Raw genomic sequence first — 22,728 nt, 5'->3', positions numbered from 1 at the left:
ACTCGGGATGAGGGGATGTAAATAAATGTCAACTATAATTTGGGAATAAAAATCAAGGAGAAAATTTATGTCAGGGTTCGACCCCAACCTTTGGCGTAGCCCTAACATAGGCTTGGTTCGGGTCATGGTTTGGGTTGATTCCCCTAGATCTATTTTAAATGCATGTAGACATCTGATTTAGAATATATTCTAGCATTTTAAAGATTTACTTGAAATTGATGAGTCTCAATTTACGCAACGGGTTGTCAGAGGAAATATTTCAGAGCATTTGAAGCTGGATTATTGATTTAGTGGCCTTGGACGGAGATTTGTGGCGCTTCTTCAAGATCATTTTTTCATCAGTTGAGTGAGAGGAACCATGACACACAAAAATGACCAGAAACTCGAGCGCAAGCTCATGGCTTCTCAGGTATTTCAGATAAAATTATATGCAATTTTTGAGTCGGCTGAACGTAACTTAAAGTCCGAAATTCGGAATTTTGCATTTCACCTAAACTTGTTATCAAAATGAACTTTAGGCGATCTATGCTCGTTTATTTTGGGAGGATTTAGGTACAATGCGGCTTATTGTTGAGGATTAATTTACAAAGTACGTAAAATTACAATCTAATCCGGTGCGACTTTTTGCCATTATAAGATCAGGACCTGCCCGTGCCTAAATCGAAAAATTTTAACCCACAAAAAAGAGCATTTGAAAATAGGGACCATGAACAGACCTAGATTTTTTTCATCCCCATTCGATCCAACTGGTTTTGTAAGAAGGAAGTACATTTTAAATTTACTCTTTTTAAGATGAACAGCATACTACAGGCAATAACAGTTCTACAAGAAGAAATAGATGCGAAAAACCCAGAGCGAAAAAAAGAACGAGAAGCCCAAAATAAAGAAAAGTCATTTTTTTCGACTCTGACTAAGAAAATTCGGGGGTCAAGTTCAAAAGAGAGCGAGAACAAGAAAAAGAGACACAGATCGTCAAAGTCTCTGTCAGCATCAACCTCGCCAGCTCCTCTACCTTCAATAAAGAAGCAACCTACTTTTCGAAGATCCATCACAGATGGAAACTTAGGTGTCACAAGGAAAGGAGAAACTTTTTATTACTTTCGACAAGATTAAAATGAAGCAGTTTTTACCTTCATAAGTACAATCTACACGAATCTCGACTCGACACCGGCAACTCCGACGAACTTTAGCAGCGCCAGGAACAACACTCCTCCGCCTATTCCTCCCAGGCCATCGCCACGAGTGAACATGCCAAGCTCCAGTAAATACGGCGGCTTATCTAGTCCTATTTATGTTAGCCCCTTCGACATTGCTAGGCTGCAAGGAAAACGCTCACAGAGTTTAAGTAAGTTTAGAAAAAAAAAGAATATTGTTAATGAGATTTTTCGTTGTTTTAGGTTACGGAGAGCCAGCAGCTTTACTGAACCGCATCAATACGAGAAACGATCACTCTCGTCGACACACATCAAAGGTAATTATCAATAAGCATAAAATGAATAAATAAATGCGCGCTTCTAAGAGTACGTCAGATGCAAACCCGATCGGGCAGTATGTAACTGTTCAGTCGACTCGCCGACCTTTCAAAAACGGTAATTTTGACTAAGTTTTATATACAGAGTTGAAGAACATATAAACGTTTTACTTGAAGATGTTTCCGCGAACAAAGAAACCCAAATCCCGAATTATGTTGCGGTCGACGCCATGAAATCCGCAAAACTTAACCAGCATCGTCTCATGTAGTATAAACATGATTTCTAGCTTTAGTTAAAAATCTACATTATTTCAGACCGCGAAGATCTACAAACTACTTTTTCAATTAATCGTCAAAGAGAATAAATTTCAATTCAATGCGCCTTCAGCAAATTTAAATGAACTAGTCAGCAAGAGCAGCAAGAGCAGCATGTTTCCCAGGGAGTCCCATCACTCCGCCTCCAGGATGCGCTCCAGATCCGCACAAGTAAAGCCCAGAAATAGGGGATCGATAGCCGGGGCGTCCTATGAAGAGCTGATCAAGACCCATTGCACCGTGAAAAATGTTTCCTCCTGTAAGACCGATTTGCTCCTCGATATCTTGCGGCGTCTTAAAGAAGGTAGAGCAATAAAATGGCGTTATTTTTACCAGGACGTCGACACCCAGAACTGAATCTTTAAAGCCTGGTGCATAATCTTCAATGACTGAAAACAATCTCTCGGTGTAGTTCTCTCTTTGCTCGTCAGTCCATTTCTTCCCGTCAAAAGTGATGGGCGAGTACTGAGTGAAGAGCCCGATTGTGTGGGAGCCTTCGGGTGCAAGGGTTTTGTCCAGGACAGATGGAATAGTCATCTCGATGATCGGGTTTCTCGATGGTCGGCCTGTTGTCGCACATTCCATGTACGCTCTACCATAATTTAAAAACTGATATGTCAGATATGATATCACCTGTCTATTTCTGCCATACTTTCACAGTTCATGTGGATTGTTGTGAAATGATGAGGGCCTGGGGTATTTCCCGAGTGTGGCGTGCATTTGAAAGATGGTAATTTGTCCACAGCGATGTTGAGTTTCGTCACTGGAGATGTGTAGTCAATGCCTTTTATATCACTTAGAAATCCAGACGGAAGATCTTTTTCAGACATCAAATGCTCGTAAGTAACTTTTGGAGTTGTATTTGCTAGAATCTTCGACGCAGAAACCTTGAAAATTTGTTTTTTGCTTTGTATGAATTTTCTTACAATCGACCCATCATGTAAGGTAAGTGAGTTGGCTTTGCCATTGCTGACATTTATAGAAGATACTGGTGTTTCAGTGTAAATGTCTCCGCCAGCTTCTTTGAGTGCTTTAGCAATAGCTAGTGATACTCCTCCCATTCCGCCTTCAACATATGCCCAAGCGCCCTAAATGATGTTCCAGATTAAATTAAATCCCAGTCTACTACTTCACGGAGAATTTAATCAATTATGTATAATAGTTAAATGAAATCTCACCTTGTGTCCTTCGACGCCTCCCATTACGTGATGAAGTAACACATAACCCGATCCAGGAGTATGCGGACTGAGCATTGCTCCGATAACAGCATCAGTCGCCAAGCAAGCTTTTAGTGGCTCAGAGTCAAACCACTGGTCGAGAATCTTGCTCATTGGGGCGGTCGCAACTTTGTGCAAAAGCGAAAAGTCCCAATCAAGCTCTCTTCCCATTTTGTACATTTGCTTTCCGGTTTTTATGTTCTCCCCCAACCTTGATCTCTCATCTGGAGGCATGGCTGTCATGAGATGTGTGATAGCATCAGCTTTAATTTTATAATTTTTTTAAGTTCTTATCTCATATTTACCGAGTTTTTCCATTTCATTATTGTACTGGTCATATATTTTTGCGTCTTTCTTTGAAAACTGCGCAATTGAATCACAATTCGCTTTGGCATCAGAACCTTTCAAATTGATACATGTAGTTTTTATTATTAGCCAGTACCTAGTAACAAAAATCTATCATCATCTCTCAGTGGAGTAAAGGCATGAGGCTCTCTGACAAACCACTTGAGTCCATGTTTGACAAGATCGAGCTCTTGAATGATTTCTGGCCTGAGGAGAGCCATAAGATAACTCGCCCGAGAAAAATGGAACCCAGGAAGTAGTTCCTCAGTCACAGCTGCTCCACCGATCATGTGCCGCTTCTCGATCACAGCGACTTTTTTTCCTTTCTTCGCGAGATATGTCGCTGCAATGAGCCCATTATGACCAGCACCAACGACCAAAGCGTCGTATTTTTTCCTTTTCAATTCGTCTGGTGCACTTATCAGTGGCTTTGCTGAATTTAACTTTCATCGAGAATCAATGTTAACTAGACTGATGTAGCCTGAATGATTTACCAGGATTTGATCCCTGAAAATTCTTCGGCAATGTCGCAAGCCATGAGCTAGATCTCTTAAAATTTTTCATCGAAAAATTGGTTCAAGTGAACTAGACAGCTATTTTGATGAAACCGCCGACCGGGCTGGTTTCTTTTTGATAAACATTCGTGTTTATAAAAATTACGAAAGGTCAATAAAGATTCCGCAAATATAGAGACATGTTAAGAGATTTGCTTGCATATCTCTTGAAATTTTGGATTTTTCTGTTTGGAAATCTCGCGGCGCTCCAAATAAACCTAACAGACTTACAACGCTAATTCCGAACATTTTTAAGTCGTATGTACATCGTATGTTAAATTTCTTAGTCCCGTCGAACAAGATAAACTCTGCGGTTTTTCCAGATCTTATAAAAAGCAGCAACCCAGCGTTTAATTTATTAGATTACGGAGGTGTCCCTTTTATTGAAAATTGAATTTTAAAAGTGCGAAACTTGCTAAAATGAAATTTTTCAAATCTCTTTTCACCGCTTTTGTCGCGAGCAGAGTGCAGGCTTGTGTCGAAGGAGAAAGTTACACTTGTGAAGCTGTTCCTGGAGGCGTTCAATTTACGAACTCTTGGGCTTGCAAGGATTGCTTCAATGTGAGAATTCAGGATACGTTATATATCGAAGAGATGCGAGAGGAGCGAGATTTTTGAAATTCGAACGAAAATCTTTTTTAGATAAAAATTTGATTCAAGAACGTAATAAAGGTTGACCTGACTCAAGTACCAGCGGGAACACATTTCAACACCAATGAAAACGACAAGCTCTATCTTTCGTTCAACGAGAATCTGACCTTCATAACGATCGCTGGCCCAGCAAAGGACGTTCAATTTGTTCGGGAATACGAGGGAAAGTTTTACTACTGGATTACCTTCATTGATGGCTACAACTTTGGAAACAACCTGATCGACGTAAATGCTCAGTTCAGATCACCTACGGTTTCGAATTTGAATATTCTTAACGGAGAAGTGATCACGTGCCCCTGCTCAGCTGAGTCCGGCGGCGGAGCAGAAATCGTCGTCGGCGACTGTAATCCAGAACTTGCGAGAATTGAATTTGGCGAGAAGTACAATATTCTCGGTTGGGAAGGCGGCATAAATTGTCATGACAGAAGACGAGGAAAATTAAACTTCTGTGAACGTAAGATTTATTTACCTTGAAAAGGGATAATAACACAGAAAAATTAAGCTGTCTGTCCGGATTTATCTAAGCCTACAGATTCATCCAACTCTCGACGAAATTGCCGTTTGCAAGCCAAATGCTGGTATGCTAATCATCTCAAAAACTCACCAGAACGAATCTTTCAACGAACCGGATCTACTTTGGAGACGAATGTCTGGTCCTATTTTTCCAGAATCTCAGACTGTTCCTGTCTTTAAAAATTTTTTATTCTTGCGATACTGCACTTTCCTCACGACAAAAGCTAACATAATCCGGTTGGTTTGAATAAATTGAACTTTTTTACAAGTCAAAGGCTTTATCTGAGCATCAAAACAAAGTTTCACTTCATCCAAACTGAGTAGCTTCGGAAGAAGATGCTCTAACCGCAATCAAGTAATCTAATCAAAAATTTAATACATGGAAGATGTGGCCATGCCCTATTCGGAGTATGCAATTCCTTTTTAAAATTCCAGTATTAGTGTGAAGTAGAAAGAAGAGAAAAGAGATGACCCCCGAGCTTATGAAATATCTTCTTCAGGTGTAGAACCGATTATTCAAAATTGTTTATTCGCATGTTTTCACGATTAGGAAAAGCAAATATATATTACGATTATATTTCAGGAGTTTGAGTTCGTGAAGAAAATATTCATGCTATTCTGTCTTCTTTTTGCAATACCTATTACATTTATTGTTGTTTTTTTCACGTGGACAAGTAAGTGAATAAGTAAGTGTGTCTGATAACCGAAATTAAATTAAGCGAATAAGACGCCAGCTTACTTTTCAATTCCATATGGCCTAACCGTAACGACGTGCTGCTTTGCAATGATCATTTTGATGAGGATTTCAAATCAATTGAAAAACATGATATATTAAATGCGAGCCTTATACAAGAAATATATGAATAGCCCGTACCTGAATAATATACAAAAGCGACTTCGAAAGCCTCCGAAAGTGCATATTCATCACCCGACGGGAATATAAAATGAGAGTAACGACACCTGGCTTGGCGAAATTACTGAATCTTTCGAGTACCCGGCTTAATAAAATACACTTCCTGCCCGGCTACGAGTATTCACTCACGGTATAGCTGCTGTAAATAAAATATGCCTTAACAGTTATGTAAGCAAGGAATACAAAGTAAATCAAGTACCGGATGAGCCTCCATAAATGAGACCAATCGTGTAACAATAGTTTACTTTGTCGTTGTCAAGATACAAAGAAAAGTATCCATTTATTCGTAGAAAAATATCTTGATGAGTATAAAAGTAGTAAAACTATGATCGTAGAAAAGGGATGACAGAGCGTTAAAATAAAATGACAGTATAAAAGTGGAGGTTGTTTCTTCAATGTCTAACTTGATAAAGAGCGGCGTCCAAGATTTCATCTATCTGAGGATAATCAGGGAAATTTTTCTTTATATAGTGGCAGATAGGAATACTCTTAATCGGCTGGTCGACTTTTGGGTAAATTTGGGCCAGACGAAAGCCGATAGCTGGGTTGTTACGGCTGCACATTTTCCAGCCGTATTCGAAACTTTTCATTGCTTCCTCGTAATTTTTTTCCATTTCGAAAGTAATTCCACGGAGTTCCATTGCACGCCAACAGCCGCGGTTCTTCTCTAGAATTTTTTCTAGCTCTTCACGAGCCTTTGCCGGCTTCCCGGAGTTAATCAGTTCCTGACCTAAGCGAACACTAATAAAAACTATTGAAGTTCAATATTCACCTAATAAAAGTCGTGCCTTTTGCAGGTGTTTTGCCACTTTCATAGTATACGGCGTTGATAAGACACTAACAAGCTGATTTTTAGCAATCTTGCCATTGCCCTGCATAATTAAACCAGCGCAAGAACCTGAATTAATGTTTTCTTCAACGAGTTTAAGTAAGAAAGAAACCTGTTAGCGAGGCGACGTGACACTTTCTATCCAGTGCTTGGAAACCCTTAAATCAGATAAGTTCAAGACAACTCAATTATGCCTATGTAAACAAGAGATATTCTTAAATTAACCAATTGACAGCTATTCATACTTTTATTCCATCATTGAGATCGTTGTTGGCAAGTAGCACCCAATTCTCATATAGTTTAGTTTCCAGATCGTTTTGCGGTAGTTCGTACAAAAGCCGCTTACAAATGTAAACCGCGCCTTCATCCATGTTCAGCTCCTCACTTTCAAGACCTTCACAATAATTGCTCATCAATCATTCAAAATTTTCCAATACACTTACCAAGGGCGATGTCAATGATCGCATGAATCGCTTGCGTTCTCCAGCGGGGACTGCGCTTCGCCTGTAGCAAATGGTCTATTGCGGACTTAGTGCGGAGTTGGTACCCATCCAGCATCCCGAAGCAGTATGCTTTTGCCGCAGGACTGCTGTTTTCTTTGATTTGTTTCATATACTTTATGATGGGCTGATCATATAAGTTCATATAAGACTCTCATTAGGAATAAGATATGCTAGACATGTCAGGCTGTCTATTTTCTGTGCTCCATGTTCCTGTTGAGCTAAATCGAGTTGTCTATTTCGATGTAACAATGGCATCATTCGTCCGAGTATTCCCCATTGGTCTCTTCCACCTTCGAAGAGTCGTTTAAAATGCTAGACTTATTTATAAGGACTGTTAGCTGAAAAAATATAAAATAGATATTCTATTAGCTATGCTAACTTCACTAGTATTATTGGAAGGAAGAGAGCATGCAGCTGAAGCTCCGTTCCAAGAGAAAGCTTTCTAATTTAGCAATCAAAACTTGATTCATATTTTACCTGAATGGCCCCTTGAATGTTTCCAGTATCACAAATAACATCTGCTATCATAGACTGTGCCTGACTTGCCACATCACTGTCCAACAGCTTAGAAAGAACCGCTTTTACAAGGGTGAAAACACATACACGCACCTAGGGGCACATGACGAGCGCCATCCGATGCGTCTTTCTCTATCAATTATAAAGAGTCAACAAAATTGAAATATTCAGAAACATGAATTTTGGAAGTGTATTTATTTTTATTTACGCGTTCGCAAGCGCAGAGTCTATGTGGTCTCTGGACCAGCCTAGACTTTACAAGAGACAAAGCTTCTTTACTGCATTTATGAACAGCTTGAGGTACTTAAATTAAATTGACATAATTACCCGCAGAATTTTATTAATTTATATAATTCACTAAATGTCTCGCTAAACAATAAGTAATCTTTCATGGAACTTTCATAAATGTATAAAACTCATTCAATTAGAGGTGGCTCCAAAACCGGCTTCACCAAGAGAAAAATGGGGCGATTTCTTACCCGTGGATCACCTGATTATTATTTTTGAATAAATAAAATTGCGCAACATTAAACAATTTGTAATTATCTTCAACCTTTTCCTTGGGCCGATGTAAGATCTCCCTTGAGTCTATAAGCATCTGCCAGTTTTAGTGTTGCTTGATTAGCTGAGGCAGAGCCTGGCGAGATTGTCTTTGCGCGAGAATAGAACTTCACCGCGTTATCCGCATCGTCACGCTCCCTTGCCAAGTCACCGATCTTGAGATGGATCTCTATTGACAGGTCCCGCGCGCCCTCGACATTATTCTTGATCGCCTCGTCTTTTATCATGGTTAATTTATTAGACACATCTTGGGTGAAATGCAAGAAAATTAATCACAAGTCCCTAAAAGATTCTTTGCTTTTGCCAATTTTTGAAGAGCTTCATCGGTTTTATAGTCCTCTGCAAGAATGTCCGCGTGTTTGTAGTAGCAACGAGCTTGGAGCATTTTGTCAATAGTTGGGTCGTCGTACGCTTCTTCCAGGGTAGCAATCGCATCCTCGATTTGTCCAAGTCGCACAAAAAGATCTGCGAGTTCAAGACGCAGTCCTCCGCATTCGCTGGAGACAAGGCTCTTTCTTAGTCGTGATGAAAACAATGGTATGCATATACATAGTTTATAAAATAGTTAAAATTATAGCATTCACCGCGTTCCTGTAGTATGATATAGCGCCGGAGTAATCATGAGTGATTGCCATTGCCTGTCCAATTTTGACTTGAAGCGCGGTATCAGTCTTCTTCAGTCTCAACGCCGCCTCATATGTTCTTACTGCATCGTCTATTCTATTGACGCGCATTAATGAATCCGCGAAGGCAACAAGAGGCTCGAATTCACCAGGCCTATTGTGGCAAATGTCCCGGAATACAGTCAGATAGCGTTCTTCGTTACGGCGTTGAACTAGATAGATTTCTGCGAGACGCGCTTTCGCTTGAAACGCTCCCGCTGTGTCGTAAGCCACGTTCTCTAAAGTATCGATAGCAGCTTCAACATTACCCGCGTCAAGTAACTGTTCGGCTTTTGAAAGGGCAAGTTTTGCTGCAACTGCTGAAGCGGAAGAAAAGTCTTTTTCGATCTTTTCCATAACGTTCGAAGATTCATTCGCTTGGCCATTTCTACGAAATGCTTCTGAAAGCTTCAAATTCGCAGCGACGGACTCATTCTCTGTCAGATTTCCAGATGCAAGGGCTTTGTTGAGCAGCTTAATAGCCTCTCCAAAATTATTTTTCAGCATGGCAGTCTCCGCGGCCACAAGCTGATAAGGGCAGTGCTCACCAAAGTTATAATCTGCAGCCAAAGCGGAGTCTAATAGACGTCGCGCACTGTCTGGATCGGCACGCTCATTAGCCACTTTTGCTTGGAGAAGATAAACGTCAGATCCCGGCACCATTCGCCTCAGCACTTCCTCAGCATCTTCAAACTTTCCAATCATACATTTGAACTCTGCATCGACAACTTTGACAGGTGTAAGACCACCGACAGCGTTTTTGACAACGGTTAGTAATCGTTCTGCTCGTTTAACGTGGTTGGGAAGCTTCGCTGCAGTCCTTACTTCTTCTTTATCGATGAGTTTCATGTAGCACTTGAGAATCTCGAGACATAAGTTTGGGTTCAGCTCCTCTAGCAATGAAAGATCATAGGCGCGGCCTGCTAGATTTTTAGTTATCTCAACTGTCGCGGTCTTTAGGGCATCAAATTTATTTGCCACGATTCCAAGCTCAACTTCAAGCAGATGCAGTTCTGGTAACTGTTTCCTTTTGTCTTCTGGAATTGCTCCCGCCATATCCAATTGTTGTTTTGCCCGTCGTCTGTCTCCAAGCCTGAGCCAACACCAAACAACACCGACAAACGCTCCAGGATTCCCCGAGTCCATAGACAGTGCCTCGTTATAACATTCTTTTGCTTTTCTGACATTTCCTTTGAGCAGATAGTAGTCTCCCCGAACAGTCTTCGCATCGGCCGAGTCTGCACACTTGGCAAGCATCTTTTCAATTTGTGGCGAGAGTACTTTACTTTGGCCAACAGTTCTCACAAGTAAACGGGCAAAAGAGATAGCTTTTGGAAAGGTTTCGCCTGCATTTGAGAGCATTGATTCAAGTCTGTCTGCAGCTGCTGTTTCTGAACCAGTGGTAAGAAGGGATTCCAGTGCGAGATACATGTATCCGTCCCAGAACTGTGGAATCACTGAGATCAACCAAGAGGAGGAAGAGTTAACGACATCCCAGTCCTGAACACCAAAGGCGGCTTTGACCATCTGCACATGGGCTAATGAGCAACTAGAGTTCGCCTGCAACATGTTTTCAGTTAACGTCTGAGCTCTGGTGTGTTGACGAGCACGAAGCAATTTCTCAGCAAGGTAATATTGTCCCAGCGCGCAGTTGGTATCTTCAGGAATCTGTTCAAGTAGGCTGTCCATCTTGTCAGCCTTCGATTCAACAGCGCATCGAAGAGCTAGCGTTCTTTGATCGATTCCATGTCGTTTTAGCGACTTGTCCAGGTATTCTGCCGCTTTTCCGGGCTTTCCAATAGCGTACTGAGCAATGGCCGCGAATTCAAGTTCGATTGAAGATGCACCGTTTCGGAGAGATTTTATTTCTCCGTCTAATTCTTTGTACCTTGTCTGGTTTCGCTCAGACGGCTCAGTGCGACAAAGTTGCTGCTGAAGAAACAACGCTCCCAAATAGTTAGGATCTTCTTTCGCCACTTGTTCGAGTCGCATCTCCGCGTTCTCATAATTCGCCAGCTGGATTTCCGCGAGTCCACACCAGAAATTATCATGGCAGCGAAGAATCGCACGGGGGGAATTGTGAATCAAGAAGACAACATTATTTGACCACTCTACATCGTCCAGCTTCATCCCCTCCCGCTCGAATTTTCTGAGAAGACAAAAGATTAATTTTTTTCACAAAACATTTGTGGTTATGAATCTTGAATTTATAGTACAGAGCTAGATAGTACTAAAACGAACGCATTGAATATAGTACTCGGACTTGAGAGTAAGGATTTCTTTGCTTGAAGTATAACGCTGTTCTGAAAAATAAAAGGAGGAAGATGAAGGCAATTCGAGGTGTTCGGAAATAAGTAGGAAGCGGACGAGTCTGTTAGAATAATTTTCAGTGCTTGGTAAGCCGATCGATGATCTTCTGAAGCGGAGCAAGCTCGTTTAGGGGAATCAACTGGATTAATAAAATGATTAGAGAGCTTTTGATAGAATATGAATACCTGGAATTCTTGCGCGAAAAGAATGAAATGTCTAAAGCTCGTGTTCAAATGAGCTTCTTCATCAAGCCGGGGATTCCGGATGTGTTGAATATGGTCGATGTAAATATGCGCGTAAACCCGGAATAGACGTCTTATAATATCGGAACAGGTGGCCTTGAAATTCTGCGGAAAAGGCTTGTTCAAGAGAGATGGGAAGACGGACTCATCATCGATAAGTTCGGAAACCCAAGTCATCAAGTTGTCGACATATTCACTGGCAGACATAATCACATTTTCCATTTTCGGTCTTTCTGAGTTCAAGACCGTTCCGATACCATTTAAGAGGGAGTATTGAATTTTACCACGAAACGGTTAGAACTCTACCCAAAAGTATTTGTTCTGTCCGGCACTCATCGTAGGGCAGCTATCTTCGGTGCAATACGGTAAGATAGTGCCTAGATGAGAATAAACAAAAGCCGTGAATTATTCAACTAACCGTAGAGCATCGTGATTTGCTTGAAAAAATCTACGAGGTGATATGCTATCCATTCGTTTTCATCTTCACCGACCGGGAGCATGACCGCCATCCGGAGATTTCCAGAACCAAGCGTTTGGTCATTCACCACTGGAGTCCTTATTGGATGCTCGTACTAAACCAAGATAAATTATCTCACTTTCTATTTCCCTCACAATCGGCGGAGGCTTTCGATGTCTAGAGGTCATTTTGCGACCGACTCTCCTCAATCGATCCATTCTACGAAAACAATCATCATCCCCCTGTGGTACTGAGGCTCGGTGCTTTTACGAAATGCAATTCATTTGTTTATTTCCGCTAATAATTAAATTGTCAATGCAATTCAAAATTTACAAATAAAATCTCCTTCTAAAAACAATTTCGATCCCAAACAACTCCTGCTCTGTAAAAAAAAATAGAGGACACATGTGCACGTCAGACAATCCTGTATTCGACCTTGATTAATTCCAGTTTTCAGTTGGGCTATCAGGGAAATGCAGAAATGGTTTAGTGCTTGGCAGCCTTTCGCTGGGAAGCGATGATGTCAGAGAGTTCTTCTCGCTTTCTCTTGGCTCGGACGTGGGCACCGAGTCGCTTCTTCAAGAATCGAAGGCATCGCTTGTCTGAAAATGAAAATAACTAAATGAAGAGAGAAAGGGAGCGTTACCCTTGGAGATTCGGAGCAATTCGATTCCTCGTCGCTCGTATGGGGAGAGGCCCATAACTTCACGGACAACCTCTCGGACGAAAACGTTCTTAAATTATGATAAGAATCCATCGGCGACAAGTCGGAGTCTACCTTGGCGGTGTTTGTGCCCTTCTTTCGGTTCTGTCGAGGAGGCTGGACGTTCTTGGTGACCTTGTGGCCTTTGTTGAGACCGACGACCATATCGTGGACGACAGCCATTTTCTTTCTGGACCGACTCTGAACTTGATTTGATTTAGTACTCGGAATGATATAAGAGAAGGTCTGTACAGAATAAATAGAATTTAATTGGAGTTTTTGCTGTTTGAATCTTCGGGAAAAATATCATTCCAAGTAGTTGGCTTTGCTCCTTCTTTCGAAATTTGAACTCCTTTGATTCTAAAGAATGTTTTTTAGAAGAAAAGGGTGAGTGGTAAGATACCCTTGGACAGTTTTCTTGAAATCGGCGAATGATCGGACGTCGTAGGAGTAGCAAAAGGCAGAAATCGCTCCACCAAAGACGATGATATTATACATTGTCGCTCTTCTTAGCGCTTTCATGGCCCACTTACTGGCTAAGGAGATGTTTAACGAATTGCTTCGGGAAATAGATTTTCCATACCTTCATTCATTTTGGCGAAGTCCAAGTTATCCTCTCCCTTCTTCGCCGCCCGCTGAGCAATCTGGCTCTTGCCGATCGCGACAAACAACCCAGTCAGCACGGAGGTTCCCAGAAGCGCGCTCCCGCCAATTTTAACGATTTTCTCGTTAAAATCTTCGGACTCATCGCCCATTCTAGAATCGGCTGTATACTGTAAGGCACTGTATCGCATCAATCGCACGAGTTAAGAAGTGGAATCAGTATTTGAAGTCAGTCTTTTCTTCGACACTGGCGAAGGGGCCAAATGGATCTTCCTTGCGCGATCTTTCTTCTGGAAATTGGCGGAATTTGACCTTTTCTAATTCATCGTCGCGATAGTATTTTTCATCAATTTCGACAGCCCACGAATCAGCTAGCTTCGTTTCGGGAAGTTCTTTCAAGTTAAGCGGCTTCGATTCTAAAAAATAGCTTGAATCTTGCTCATTTAAAATTGTCCTCATCAAATGAAGGAGTCGGAAATTACCTTTCATAAATGAAAACGAATAGCCTTGGATTGAGGGTTTCTGAGTAGACGTTAGCTTCTTTCGATAGCAGTTAATTTCCGCCGTCGACTGTTGACTCAGCAATTCAATCACGCGGGAAATTTCTTGCTCGTTGAAGTCCAAAAGGTCCACCACTTGGCGCGTTTCGTCCAAATATTCGGCAGAAACTGTAGGAGCCGTAAACCCTGAATACTAGTTTTGAAGAGTTGAAGATTTGGTATTTTGTGAACCTTGAGAAAACTCTTCGTCGGGTCGTACATAACAGACTGTGCAGGGATTCTGATCAGCGAAAGTCGACAATTCTAGATCGATGTATCTTCGCAACGCTGCTGATTGGCCAGCAGAGGGAGAAAGCCTACAATTCATTGATAGAAGGACAGAAGTGATAAAGTAAAACAGAGCTACCTAAAGACAAGTCTGGCGAGTTGAGGGATGAATGATCTGACTCCGTTGAAATTCGGCGTTTCCACGGGCCGTTGAGGCCGAGCACCGGGATCCCATCCAACAGCTCCGGAATGGGTCTCGCCTTAATTTAAATTTGATAATAATAAATTAAAGTTAAAATAGACTTAGAAAAACTGACTGGAATTAACTGATTCCGATGGAGGTAAATAAGGTTCAAGATTAAACAGATGACTTACTGTGATGACTGATGAGAGTATTTTCTCGATAATCTTTGAGCCAGGTTCGTTCTCTGTATTTGGTGTTTTTCGGGCGTAGATGGCGGACGGCGGAAAAACGCATTTCTCAATGAATTCAGACGCGTCCTTGAGCTGGCCAATCAGAGTCAGCGCCACGCGGTGGCCCCACGCGTCATTGGCCGGACGCCGCGCTCAAGGAGGAAGACTTCGAGCCGATTACCTCCTCTTTCGACTCAGAAGACGGCTGCCCGTTCCCAGATCAACTTCCGAGATTATCCTTTCCCTTCTCGCCATCAAGATTCGACCTCGAAAGGGCCAACTCAAGTGGAGACTGGGCACGCGCGAACTTTCCTCCGTGCGCGAATATTGCAGCCAATCAGCGAACGAAGAGATTCTCGTGTGAATTCCTCCGTGAGAATCTCCCCTTCACTAATTTAAAGACCACAAGTCTATTTGATTAATTTATTATCAAATATCTGGTGATTGAATTACCTGGTAATTTCAATATATTGATTTTGAATGAATCGCAAGATTAAAAGTACTGTCGATTTCAGAATGGGACTCTTCCTTGATTTCCTGAGCGCAGTGCGGGCCTACATGAATTCATTTCTCGTTGTGTTAGGATGTCGAAATCGACAAAATCCTGAAGACTTCGAAGGTCAGCTTGAATTCGATAAGAAGCTGCAGGAGACCCTGATAGCCGTTCGAGGTAGATAATTCTTCTTTGTTCTCTCATAATTGACTCAATTCGAAGAGCAGAAGCGCATGTGGCCCTTTTTCCAGGGTTTAGAAGAGGCTGATGATAAGGCTGCCTTTGATTATCTTTTTCGGCATCAGTTAGAAAACGATGGGAAGCTAGTGGAGAACCCGATTGATTACGGTCTTTGGACTCTGAGCTGGAATAAAACTCCGCGCTGCGCTTCAGATGGTAGGTTTTCTTGCGATTCGCCTATAAGTTATAGGCTATAACACTCGATAGAACGGACGGAAATTTCATGATTTCAACAGATTCGAATTGACTGAGAAGAATGAAGAGCCTGAAGATTCGTTCGATTCTGACTCTGAAACGCAGAACTGTACCTATCCGGAGAAGAGGAAAACCGTGCTTCTAAATCCATACTCATCGAAATATGCCTATATCAAGAACTTATACTGGAACATTCCGAATTATATAAAATAAACCAGAGTTCAGTGACCGGACTCAAAAGACATCTGTCTTTGTTATTATGTTGTTTGTCTAATAAACTTTATTATTGTATGAGAGTGGAACGCATTTTTATCAATTGCCTTTTATGGCTGACTCTACAAATGGAAGCAACAGAAACCGATTTTTTGTGAGTTTATTCTTCAGTTTCAATTGAAAAATTGAGTTGAATGTAAGAGAGATCCGATGGAAGAGAGACAGTTCGTTGTCGAGTTCGTCGAGTTTTGGGAAGTGGAGGAAAATCCTTCGCAGCAATCTCGGACTGAATCGGAAGTGGCTTCTTCGAGTTGATCTGGATTTTGCGTTGGAGTTTTTAATTTGAATTTTTTGGTTACCTTCTTTAGTTGAGCTTCTTCGAAAGGCGCAAAAATCGACTGGATGAGCGGTTTAAATTCCTCACTTATGTATTTACTTAGCATCTTTTGCGGCGTTTCCTCGCATACACACCATGGAAATAGTCCATGAGCATCAAGGTCATTCAAGATGTAGTCCGGATCATTGCAAATCTCGCATCTGATAGGAAGCCAAAAATATGCACCTTCCACCTTCTCGATTGCATAATCAAGGCGATCCAACAAAAACGGTCGTTTATCGAATCTTGTGAGTTTCCAAGCGAACTTGAGGAGGTCCAGCTCCAGGATGCGGAAATGACGATCACAGTAATCGAACACTTCGACGTTGGGTCCCCCATAATGCTCGATTTCGTGGCATGCATCTACTTCCGCTCCATAGCCGGTCATCCCAATTGTGCAGGCTTTTCCGTCTTTCCAAACACCTGATGTTTATGCGTAAGAATAATAAAATGCTCAAATACACTACCTTGGAAAATATTTCTGACCGCGTAAATCAACCTCATCAGCCCTTCTTGACGTTTCAAATCGAGAACATCGGCAAAGTTCGCAAGAACTCTTGAAGGCAGGTCAAGACCGTACTTCTTCTTGATCTTGTATCGTCCAGTCGTCGCCATTCTTGAAGTCAAGTTAGAAGAATAAAACTGTAGAGAGTACTCACTCGTAAAGCATTAGATACGTATCATTGCGAGTGGAGGACTCTCGCCCAAGTGGACTCTCGCCCAAGTGGACTCCCGCCCAAGATGGACTCCCGCCCAAGTTGGGCGAGAGTCCTTTTGGGCAAGAGTCCATGCGGAAATTTTCAACAATGAGAAACAGAAAGTTGGGCGAGAGTCCATCTTGGGCGAGAGTCCTCCACTCCAATTGTTAATGACTATTCAATGACAAAAGAAAGCAATGAGATGTATGTAGTAAATATTCAATGTATTTTATATAAATTAAAGTTAGGGTTAGGGGACACTGGGCAAAATGACAGAACAACCTTACCCGAGGAGGATAGGCTAGGGTTAGTTAGGGTTACTGAAGGTAACCCTAAGTAACCGTAGACTAGACCCCGGCATCTTAGGCTCTAAGGGGCGAAGCCCCGTGGTAAGGGGCAATTAGATTTGATAATTTCCGATGAAAAGTGGTGCAGTAGGACTGACCTTCTCTTTCAACCTAGTCGAGGATGAGCACTTTTTTGAGAGTTCCAGTTTTATTAGCGAAGCGCAATATTTTCTCACATCAAAGAATTTATGCTTTCGCTTATCTTGCTAGACAAACCGAAACTGGAACTCTCAAAAAAAGTGCTAATCTTCGACTAGGTTGAAAGAGAAGGTCAGTCCTACTGCACCTCTTTTCAGCCAAAATTATCAAATCTAATTGCCCCTTACCACGGGGCTTCGCCCCTTAGGTCCTAAGATTCCGGGGTCTAGTCTAGGGTTACTTAGGGTTACCCTCGGGTAAGGTTGTTCTGTCATTTTGCCCAGTGCCCCCTAACCTTAACTTTAATTTATATAAAGTACATTGCATAGTCATTGAATAGTCATTAACAATTGGAGTGGAGGACTCTCGCCCAAGTGGACTCTCGCCCAAGATGGACTCTCGGCCAACTTTCTGTTTCTCATGGTTGAAAATTACCACATGGACTCTCGCCTTAGATGGACTCCCGCCCAAGTTGGGCGAGAGTCCTTTTGGGCGGGAGTCCACTTGGGCGAAAGTCCACTTGGGCGAGAGTCCTCCACTCATCATTGCTCATCAGTGCCATCGGGAGAAGATTCTTATGTACGGTTTTCTCCTGATAAACTTCATCGCCTTTAAACTCCCGGCCCGGTTCGAGAGCGCTCCGGATCCAGCGTTCAATGTTAGTGACGCTGTCGTGCTCGAGGAAGAAAAGTGCTTGAGAATTAGTTTGAAAAATGACAATTAAAATATAGAGATTCTTACCAAAGACGAGTTTCTCGTTGTACTCGTACTTGTCATGATGCGCGTTCCAGAAAAAGCGCTGCATTCCGAATGGAAGATCTTGAAAAAGAACACGGTCTGTTCCTTTCAGTATCATTTCATTGCAGACATACTCTCGTAGCACGATCTTCTGTTGTCTAATAAAGTTATTAGTGGAAATAAATTTTAAGAATAGAATCAAATTTTAGTCGATGGACTTACTCGATGGTTATTCTCTGTCCTGATCGGACCATCTCCGAAATTATCTGGATGTCATCTTTGGGAGGTTTCTTTTTCGCAGGAGTCTTTGTCGGAAAATCTATCTTCATTTCAGATAGAAAATAGATATTCTCCGGCGGGTAGTATTTCCCATCGACTTCCATCTTTTCTCCTTGCCTCCTTCGAAATAAAAAAAAAAGGTAAAACTTGGTTCGAGCAAATTTTGAAATGACAGGAATGGAGCTGTTCAAAAAAGGGCGAATGCGATGACTGATTCAAAACAGGAAAACCATACCGGCGCTAATCCCGACGGAACAGGAGCGCGATCAAACCATTTTCGTCGATTATTCATTGATGAAATTCGCATTTTCGATCATAAAATTTCTTAAAATTGGCACGAGTCAAGCAACTTTGTCCAAGAAGATATCATCCTCACCCCGAATATAATCTGCAATTCCATGCACTAAGCTTTTATATCAACATTCAATACCTCCACCTTTGTTGCACATTTTTGCACAAATCAATTCCACAAAAGCATTTTTATATAGCGAGCCTCTGCAATTTATTATTGAGCATCTATTGCGATGAAAATTTAATGCTACACCTAAGGTTGTACGAGACCGAGAATTTGTAAGTTCTACATTTTCATCCAGTGAGATAATTGCACAACTCTGCAAGTGCAACAATAGGAACACTTTATAACTTGTTTATTGTGAGTTTATTCTTCGATATAATATCATTTGTATTTGAAAGGCGCTCATTTTCAATTCATTTCGTAAATTTGTCAAGGCTAGTGAATATTCGTTTTATTACGTTTTACTTGCTTCCGAAGACATATATACAGAGCCAGATTTCAATAGTGAACGCCCGCATTGTCCAAAAACCGCCAGTCTATACGAGAGTTCGACTTCGACAAACAGTCTATTAGTTCAAGCCCGAGGCGATAAAAGGAGCAGCCAAGCACGCATTCTTGTCGTTATCGCCGCTCCACTTTTGAGCAGATTGAATTTTTTCGAATAAAAAAGAGAGATTTGCTTTGAAGGATGAGGCTGCTTCCAGTTTTTCTAACGCAGAGCACTCTCGCCGCAGATACATCTCCAGAAAAGGCGCTCAGCACTTGCAAAGAGTTCTTTGGAGAAGGTTGCTTACCTGAATGATTTACCCTCTTAAAATTTTAATAGAAGCGACATCAAGCAGACTTGGCGAAGGAGAACAAGCGGTCGTCTACAAATGCGAGAACAGTACCTTGACTTCCGCATTGAAAATCTACAAAAAGGTAAAGATAATATCTTTGCTATTTCCCCTGGGGAAAGCTCATTCGAAATTCGACTCGAATCATTTTGTCAAATAGATAGGCCTCGGACGTAAAAAAGACGATTTTCACCATCCGGTCATCGTACGGGAACATGAGAGGGCTCATTCGAAAGGTTTTGATAAGGGCTTTCTATTTGACCGATAAAAAAACTGGACCCTCCCTTTCTGTTACGAGTTATTATAAAAAATATTTTTCGAAGCTTACCTTCAAAATCAAATATCTCGAAAAAGAAGGACAGGGCCCATTTTTTTTATAAGCCCAACAGAAAGCCCTGTTCAAGAGCTTTCGAATGAGCCTACTCTTGTTACCGTACGACGACCGGCTGGTGGTGATGATTTTTTACGTCCGAGGCCTACAAATAGATCTAATCATGAGCTTGAAATTTTCAAACGACCATCATTAGTAAATTTAGCCGCACGAGCTCGTCGGAGAGCCGGAATTTCGGATAAAGGTTGACAGAGCAGTTGGTGATGCCGGCAATGGACCAGCTTTTTACGGCTCGAAGACGGAAGGCTTTCCAATTAATTATGAAGTGTGCGGCAATTTCGACAATTGCGAGCCTGGTATTCCTGAAATTGAGTATGTCAACTGCGGAAATTTCGATGCATGCGGCGAAAACCTTTTCTACGCCAAGTTCGAAGAGTTTCTCAGTGGCAAAAACGTCGATGTAAAAGATCTGCACAAACCGGAAACATACATGGCCGTAGCGACACGACTAGCGGAGCTTCATCAAATGACGAAAGAAGAGATCGACATCCCGATCAAATTTTGCTCGGAGCCCTGGCCCTGGAATACTAATGCGCTCCGCGTTCACTTGAGCAATCCGTTGTTTGAAAAAGGGCTTGAATACATCAATGATAACTTCAAAAAAGACCCGATTGAAGACGAAAAAGCCTCATTTACGTGCCTTAAAGATATCTACGATTTCGCCGTACAAAACGTAGAAATGTCGAACTCTCCTGTTGTTATGACGTAAGTTTTCCTCATTTTTTAATCATCAAAATACGAAAATCAGACACCAAGACGTCCACGCTGGTAATATTTTCCTAAAAAATGGAGGAGAAAAAGATACGCTTCTTGATCGCTTGATGCTAACTGATTACGACAACGCTGGTTTCGGGCCGCGTGCTTGGGACTTGCTTTACTACTTTTTCAACTGGCAAAGGATCGGTTTTGTAGCCACGTTTTGAGAGCTCTGAAACAAATGGCTGCTCCCGCATTTCCCAAAATTTGGCGATTTGAGAAATTCAGGATTTTGGGAAATCCAGGATTTGGGAAATCCAGGATTTTGGGAAATGCGGGAGTAGCCGAAACAAATAGATTGAAAACCGTTTGAAGCGAGCTTGACAGTGGCGCAGTAAATTTATATCTTGGAAATTACACAGATGCATACAACGCACTCAACCCTCCGCGAAACTTTACGATTGAAGAAGTCGAGGGTGAATTTGTCTGTTACATGCCTTGGTACGTTCTTGAAAGGAGCGCCTTTCTGTACGCTTTGAATCCTGACTGGGGGAAGGGATTCAACGAAGTTTTGCGCGGTGTTTTGTCGGAATTCGCGGCGCCTGATGGATGTAAGTAATTTTATAAGAGATTAGGAAGGACGACACTTCTTGCGCTTTTTTGATTTTTTGATTGATCTGATCGAATAATAACGAGAAATTCTAGATAAATGCACGAAGGGCGAAACTTACGCCGAGTACCCGCAATGCGAAACGCAACAATCCGACAACACATGGGACATTCCCTGCGCAGCTTCATCCCCGACCACGCTAGCACTTTCCTTGATCACTTTTGTACTTGTGCAGTTTTTCTAACTCAAGAATCTTTACTTTCAACAGCGATATTCGGCGATTTTCAACGTTTCACTCTTTTTATTTTCCGTTTTATGTTTTCAAAGAAAGTTTCTTCCGGGTGGTTGATTTCTACTGTAACGATCTCTAAAGCAGCTCAGTTACTTTTGAAAAGGCAAGGTCAGTGATTTTACTTGTTAGCTGATCAGTTTTCTTCTCGAACTCGACGTCTGTCAGCCAGCGGACAATTCTCTTGTATCTATATTCGTTTTCTAGTTCTGGTTCATAATAAGTAATTGGAAGTGTGTGCGAGAAGCTTTAAAGTTTAAACCAATGCTGATAGATCTTTCTCCTTCTTCTTCATGACATACGAGACAGGGTCGTTTTCTGGAGAAGGTCGTAGTCGCCGAACTCGTTTTTCTCTTTCGTGTTCATGTTTCTTGTTGCAAGCGACTGGAAATTGACGATTGGAATTCCTGGTACTTATTTTGGGTTACCGTCTAGCTGTACTCGCAGTTCATCTCTTGCGTTCAACCTAAGCAGCGTGTTCTTCCGTAATAACTTCAATGAAAAGTCGGCGCTCTCGCTAGAATTATTTTGATGATGATTTTAGGCAGCTCTTTACCGAGGAGCAAAGGTGTTTTCACGAGGGTTGAGACTCCACTGCCCTCCATCAAAATTATACGACCTGGTCACTCTTCAAAAATCTCATGAAAATGGAATGCCAGTGCATCAACGAACCTAACAGGGCGCTGCCAAATCGGACTTCCCATAATATCTGTATTGAAGCGATTAGAGTGACTTAGGCCCCCTCGACCGCCGAACTCTGCCTTTATCGAAATTGTAGTTTTCTCCTTATTGAATCTGTGTTGAACCGGCCGCCCGATGAATGTGTTTTCAGGGACGAGCCAATCCTCCCTTCGACTGGGAGGATTGATACTTTCAAGACGCGTTTTGTTTCGTTGTAGTTTGAAGTATTTTTCCTTGCAATTTGGATTTGGATTAAGTTTGTTTCGACTTGTGTGTTGGCTAACAGGCCTTACGAATGGATGGGCCGGACATGCTAGGGTTTTTAATGTCTTAAAAAGCGAATTTTTCAAAATTCCCATGAGCAAAACTTCTCTTTACCGATGATATTGTTGGCCGATTGTACATTTCGATTTTTGTGGCTGTCAGAGAGTCCTGCAGAGTCTGAAGCTTTTTGTAGTAGCTGATTTGCCTCTCTCTAGATCGGATAATAATCGAGTTACGAAAACGAATGCTTGATGTTTTTTCTATCCTATCCTTTCTGCGATAATTCTCTCTTTATAATGTTAGGCATGCGAGTTAAAAAAGAAATCAATTCTGCAAAAGACAATAAAATTGAATCCAATTTGCTTCCGCGATGTTCAAGGACTTTCAAAGTGGATCCGAATGA

General features: G+C 41.7%; 11 protein-coding genes across 12 annotated transcripts; 4 read left to right on the top strand and 7 right to left on the bottom strand.

The window, feature by feature from the left end:
- Positions 1-1,138: 1,138 nt before the first annotated feature.
- Positions 1,139-1,902, top strand: LOC145706914 (uncharacterized). The gene is made up of 5 exons (XM_081784371.1): positions 1,139-1,345; positions 1,398-1,471; positions 1,520-1,589; positions 1,649-1,736; positions 1,787-1,902. Exons 1-5 carry the CDS (start codon positions 1,249-1,251, stop codon positions 1,818-1,820), a joined length of 363 nt encoding a protein of 120 aa, XP_081640497.1. The 5' UTR covers positions 1,139-1,248; the 3' UTR covers positions 1,821-1,902.
- LOC145706913 (pyridine nucleotide-disulfide oxidoreductase domain-containing protein 2-like) lies at positions 1,670-3,952 on the bottom strand. The gene is made up of 8 exons (XM_081784370.1): positions 3,843-3,952; positions 3,446-3,781; positions 3,309-3,404; positions 2,965-3,266; positions 2,713-2,874; positions 2,420-2,673; positions 2,120-2,378; positions 1,670-2,080 (listed from the first exon to the last, which is right to left on the bottom strand). Exons 1-8 carry the CDS (start codon positions 3,910-3,912, stop codon positions 1,874-1,876), a joined length of 1,686 nt encoding a protein of 561 aa, XP_081640496.1. The 5' UTR covers positions 3,913-3,952; the 3' UTR covers positions 1,670-1,873.
- A 177-nt stretch (positions 3,953-4,129) lies between these two features.
- On the top strand, positions 4,130-5,314 carry LOC145708169 (uncharacterized). Its single transcript, XM_081785812.1, has 3 exons — positions 4,130-4,463; positions 4,563-5,007; positions 5,056-5,314. The coding sequence occupies exons 1-3, from the start codon at positions 4,323-4,325 to the stop codon at positions 5,244-5,246; spliced, it is 777 nt and encodes a 258-aa protein (XP_081641938.1). The 5' UTR covers positions 4,130-4,322; the 3' UTR covers positions 5,247-5,314.
- A 926-nt stretch (positions 5,315-6,240) lies between these two features.
- On the bottom strand, positions 6,241-11,196 carry LOC145706709 (tetratricopeptide repeat protein 21B-like). Its single transcript, XM_081784139.1, has 10 exons — positions 8,973-11,196; positions 8,665-8,899; positions 8,390-8,605; positions 7,789-7,892; positions 7,524-7,623; positions 7,252-7,425; positions 7,054-7,202; positions 6,921-6,966; positions 6,752-6,877; positions 6,241-6,709 (listed from the first exon to the last, which is right to left on the bottom strand). Exons 1-10 carry the CDS (start codon positions 11,178-11,180, stop codon positions 6,372-6,374), a joined length of 3,696 nt encoding a protein of 1,231 aa, XP_081640265.1. The 5' UTR covers positions 11,181-11,196; the 3' UTR covers positions 6,241-6,371.
- Positions 11,197-11,243: 47 nt separating this feature from the next.
- LOC145706417 (MOB kinase activator 1B-like) lies at positions 11,244-12,300 on the bottom strand. Its single transcript, XM_081783816.1, is given in 4 exon segments — positions 11,244-11,499; positions 11,546-11,979; positions 12,021-12,174; positions 12,215-12,300. Coding segments are annotated over 4 exon segments (714 nt in total). The 5' UTR covers positions 12,278-12,300; the 3' UTR covers positions 11,244-11,436.
- Positions 12,301-12,467: 167 nt separating this feature from the next.
- On the bottom strand, positions 12,468-12,996 carry LOC145707321 (large ribosomal subunit protein eL36-like). The gene is made up of 3 exons (XM_081784839.1): positions 12,838-12,996; positions 12,706-12,793; positions 12,468-12,661 (listed from the first exon to the last, which is right to left on the bottom strand). The coding sequence occupies exons 1-3, from the start codon at positions 12,943-12,945 to the stop codon at positions 12,546-12,548; spliced, it is 312 nt and encodes a 103-aa protein (XP_081640965.1). The 5' UTR covers positions 12,946-12,996; the 3' UTR covers positions 12,468-12,545.
- Positions 12,896-14,694, bottom strand: LOC145707319 (large ribosomal subunit protein mL43-like). The gene is made up of 7 exons (XM_081784836.1): positions 14,508-14,694; positions 14,272-14,392; positions 14,097-14,221; positions 13,848-14,051; positions 13,346-13,781; positions 13,166-13,298; positions 12,896-13,122 (listed from the first exon to the last, which is right to left on the bottom strand). Exons 1-5 carry the CDS (start codon positions 14,608-14,610, stop codon positions 13,582-13,584), a joined length of 753 nt encoding a protein of 250 aa, XP_081640962.1. The 5' UTR covers positions 14,611-14,694; the 3' UTR covers positions 12,896-13,122; positions 13,166-13,298; positions 13,346-13,581.
- Positions 14,695-15,018: 324 nt separating this feature from the next.
- LOC145707320 (uncharacterized) lies at positions 15,019-15,707 on the top strand. Of its 2 annotated transcripts, none has more exons than XM_081784838.1 (3): positions 15,019-15,216; positions 15,262-15,435; positions 15,516-15,707. In XM_081784838.1, the coding sequence occupies exons 1-3, from the start codon at positions 15,027-15,029 to the stop codon at positions 15,524-15,526; spliced, it is 375 nt and encodes a 124-aa protein (XP_081640964.1). In that variant the 5' UTR covers positions 15,019-15,026; the 3' UTR covers positions 15,527-15,707. The 2 variants fall into 2 exon arrangements, with proteins under 2 accessions (XP_081640964.1, XP_081640963.1); XM_081784837.1 differs by having other exon boundaries at positions 15,487-15,707.
- A 140-nt stretch (positions 15,708-15,847) lies between these two features.
- On the bottom strand, positions 15,848-16,853 carry LOC145708814 (uncharacterized). The gene is made up of 4 exons (XM_081786513.1): positions 16,723-16,853; positions 16,531-16,679; positions 16,047-16,486; positions 15,848-16,003 (listed from the first exon to the last, which is right to left on the bottom strand). The coding sequence occupies exons 1-4, from the start codon at positions 16,851-16,853 to the stop codon at positions 15,848-15,850; spliced, it is 876 nt and encodes a 291-aa protein (XP_081642639.1).
- An 844-nt stretch (positions 16,854-17,697) lies between these two features.
- LOC145708813 (uncharacterized) lies at positions 17,698-18,443 on the bottom strand. Its single transcript, XM_081786512.1, has 3 exons — positions 18,207-18,443; positions 17,988-18,142; positions 17,698-17,939 (listed from the first exon to the last, which is right to left on the bottom strand). The coding sequence occupies exons 1-3, from the start codon at positions 18,365-18,367 to the stop codon at positions 17,698-17,700; spliced, it is 558 nt and encodes a 185-aa protein (XP_081642638.1). The 5' UTR covers positions 18,368-18,443.
- A 690-nt stretch (positions 18,444-19,133) lies between these two features.
- LOC145707097 (uncharacterized) lies at positions 19,134-21,379 on the top strand. Its single transcript, XM_081784580.1, has 6 exons — positions 19,134-19,343; positions 19,385-19,479; positions 19,931-20,490; positions 20,534-20,674; positions 20,848-21,092; positions 21,187-21,379. The coding sequence occupies exons 1-5, from the start codon at positions 19,247-19,249 to the stop codon at positions 20,852-20,854; spliced, it is 900 nt and encodes a 299-aa protein (XP_081640706.1). The 5' UTR covers positions 19,134-19,246; the 3' UTR covers positions 20,855-21,092; positions 21,187-21,379.
- Positions 21,380-22,728: the final 1,349 nt, after the last annotated feature.

Source organism: Oikopleura dioica, chromosome XSR (assembly GCF_907165135.1).
Source record: "Oikopleura dioica chromosome XSR, OKI2018_I68_1.0, whole genome shotgun sequence".
Classification (NCBI taxonomy): Eukaryota; Metazoa; Chordata; class Appendicularia; order Copelata; family Oikopleuridae; genus Oikopleura; species Oikopleura dioica.
This window is presented reverse-complemented; position numbering and strand designations above follow the sequence as displayed.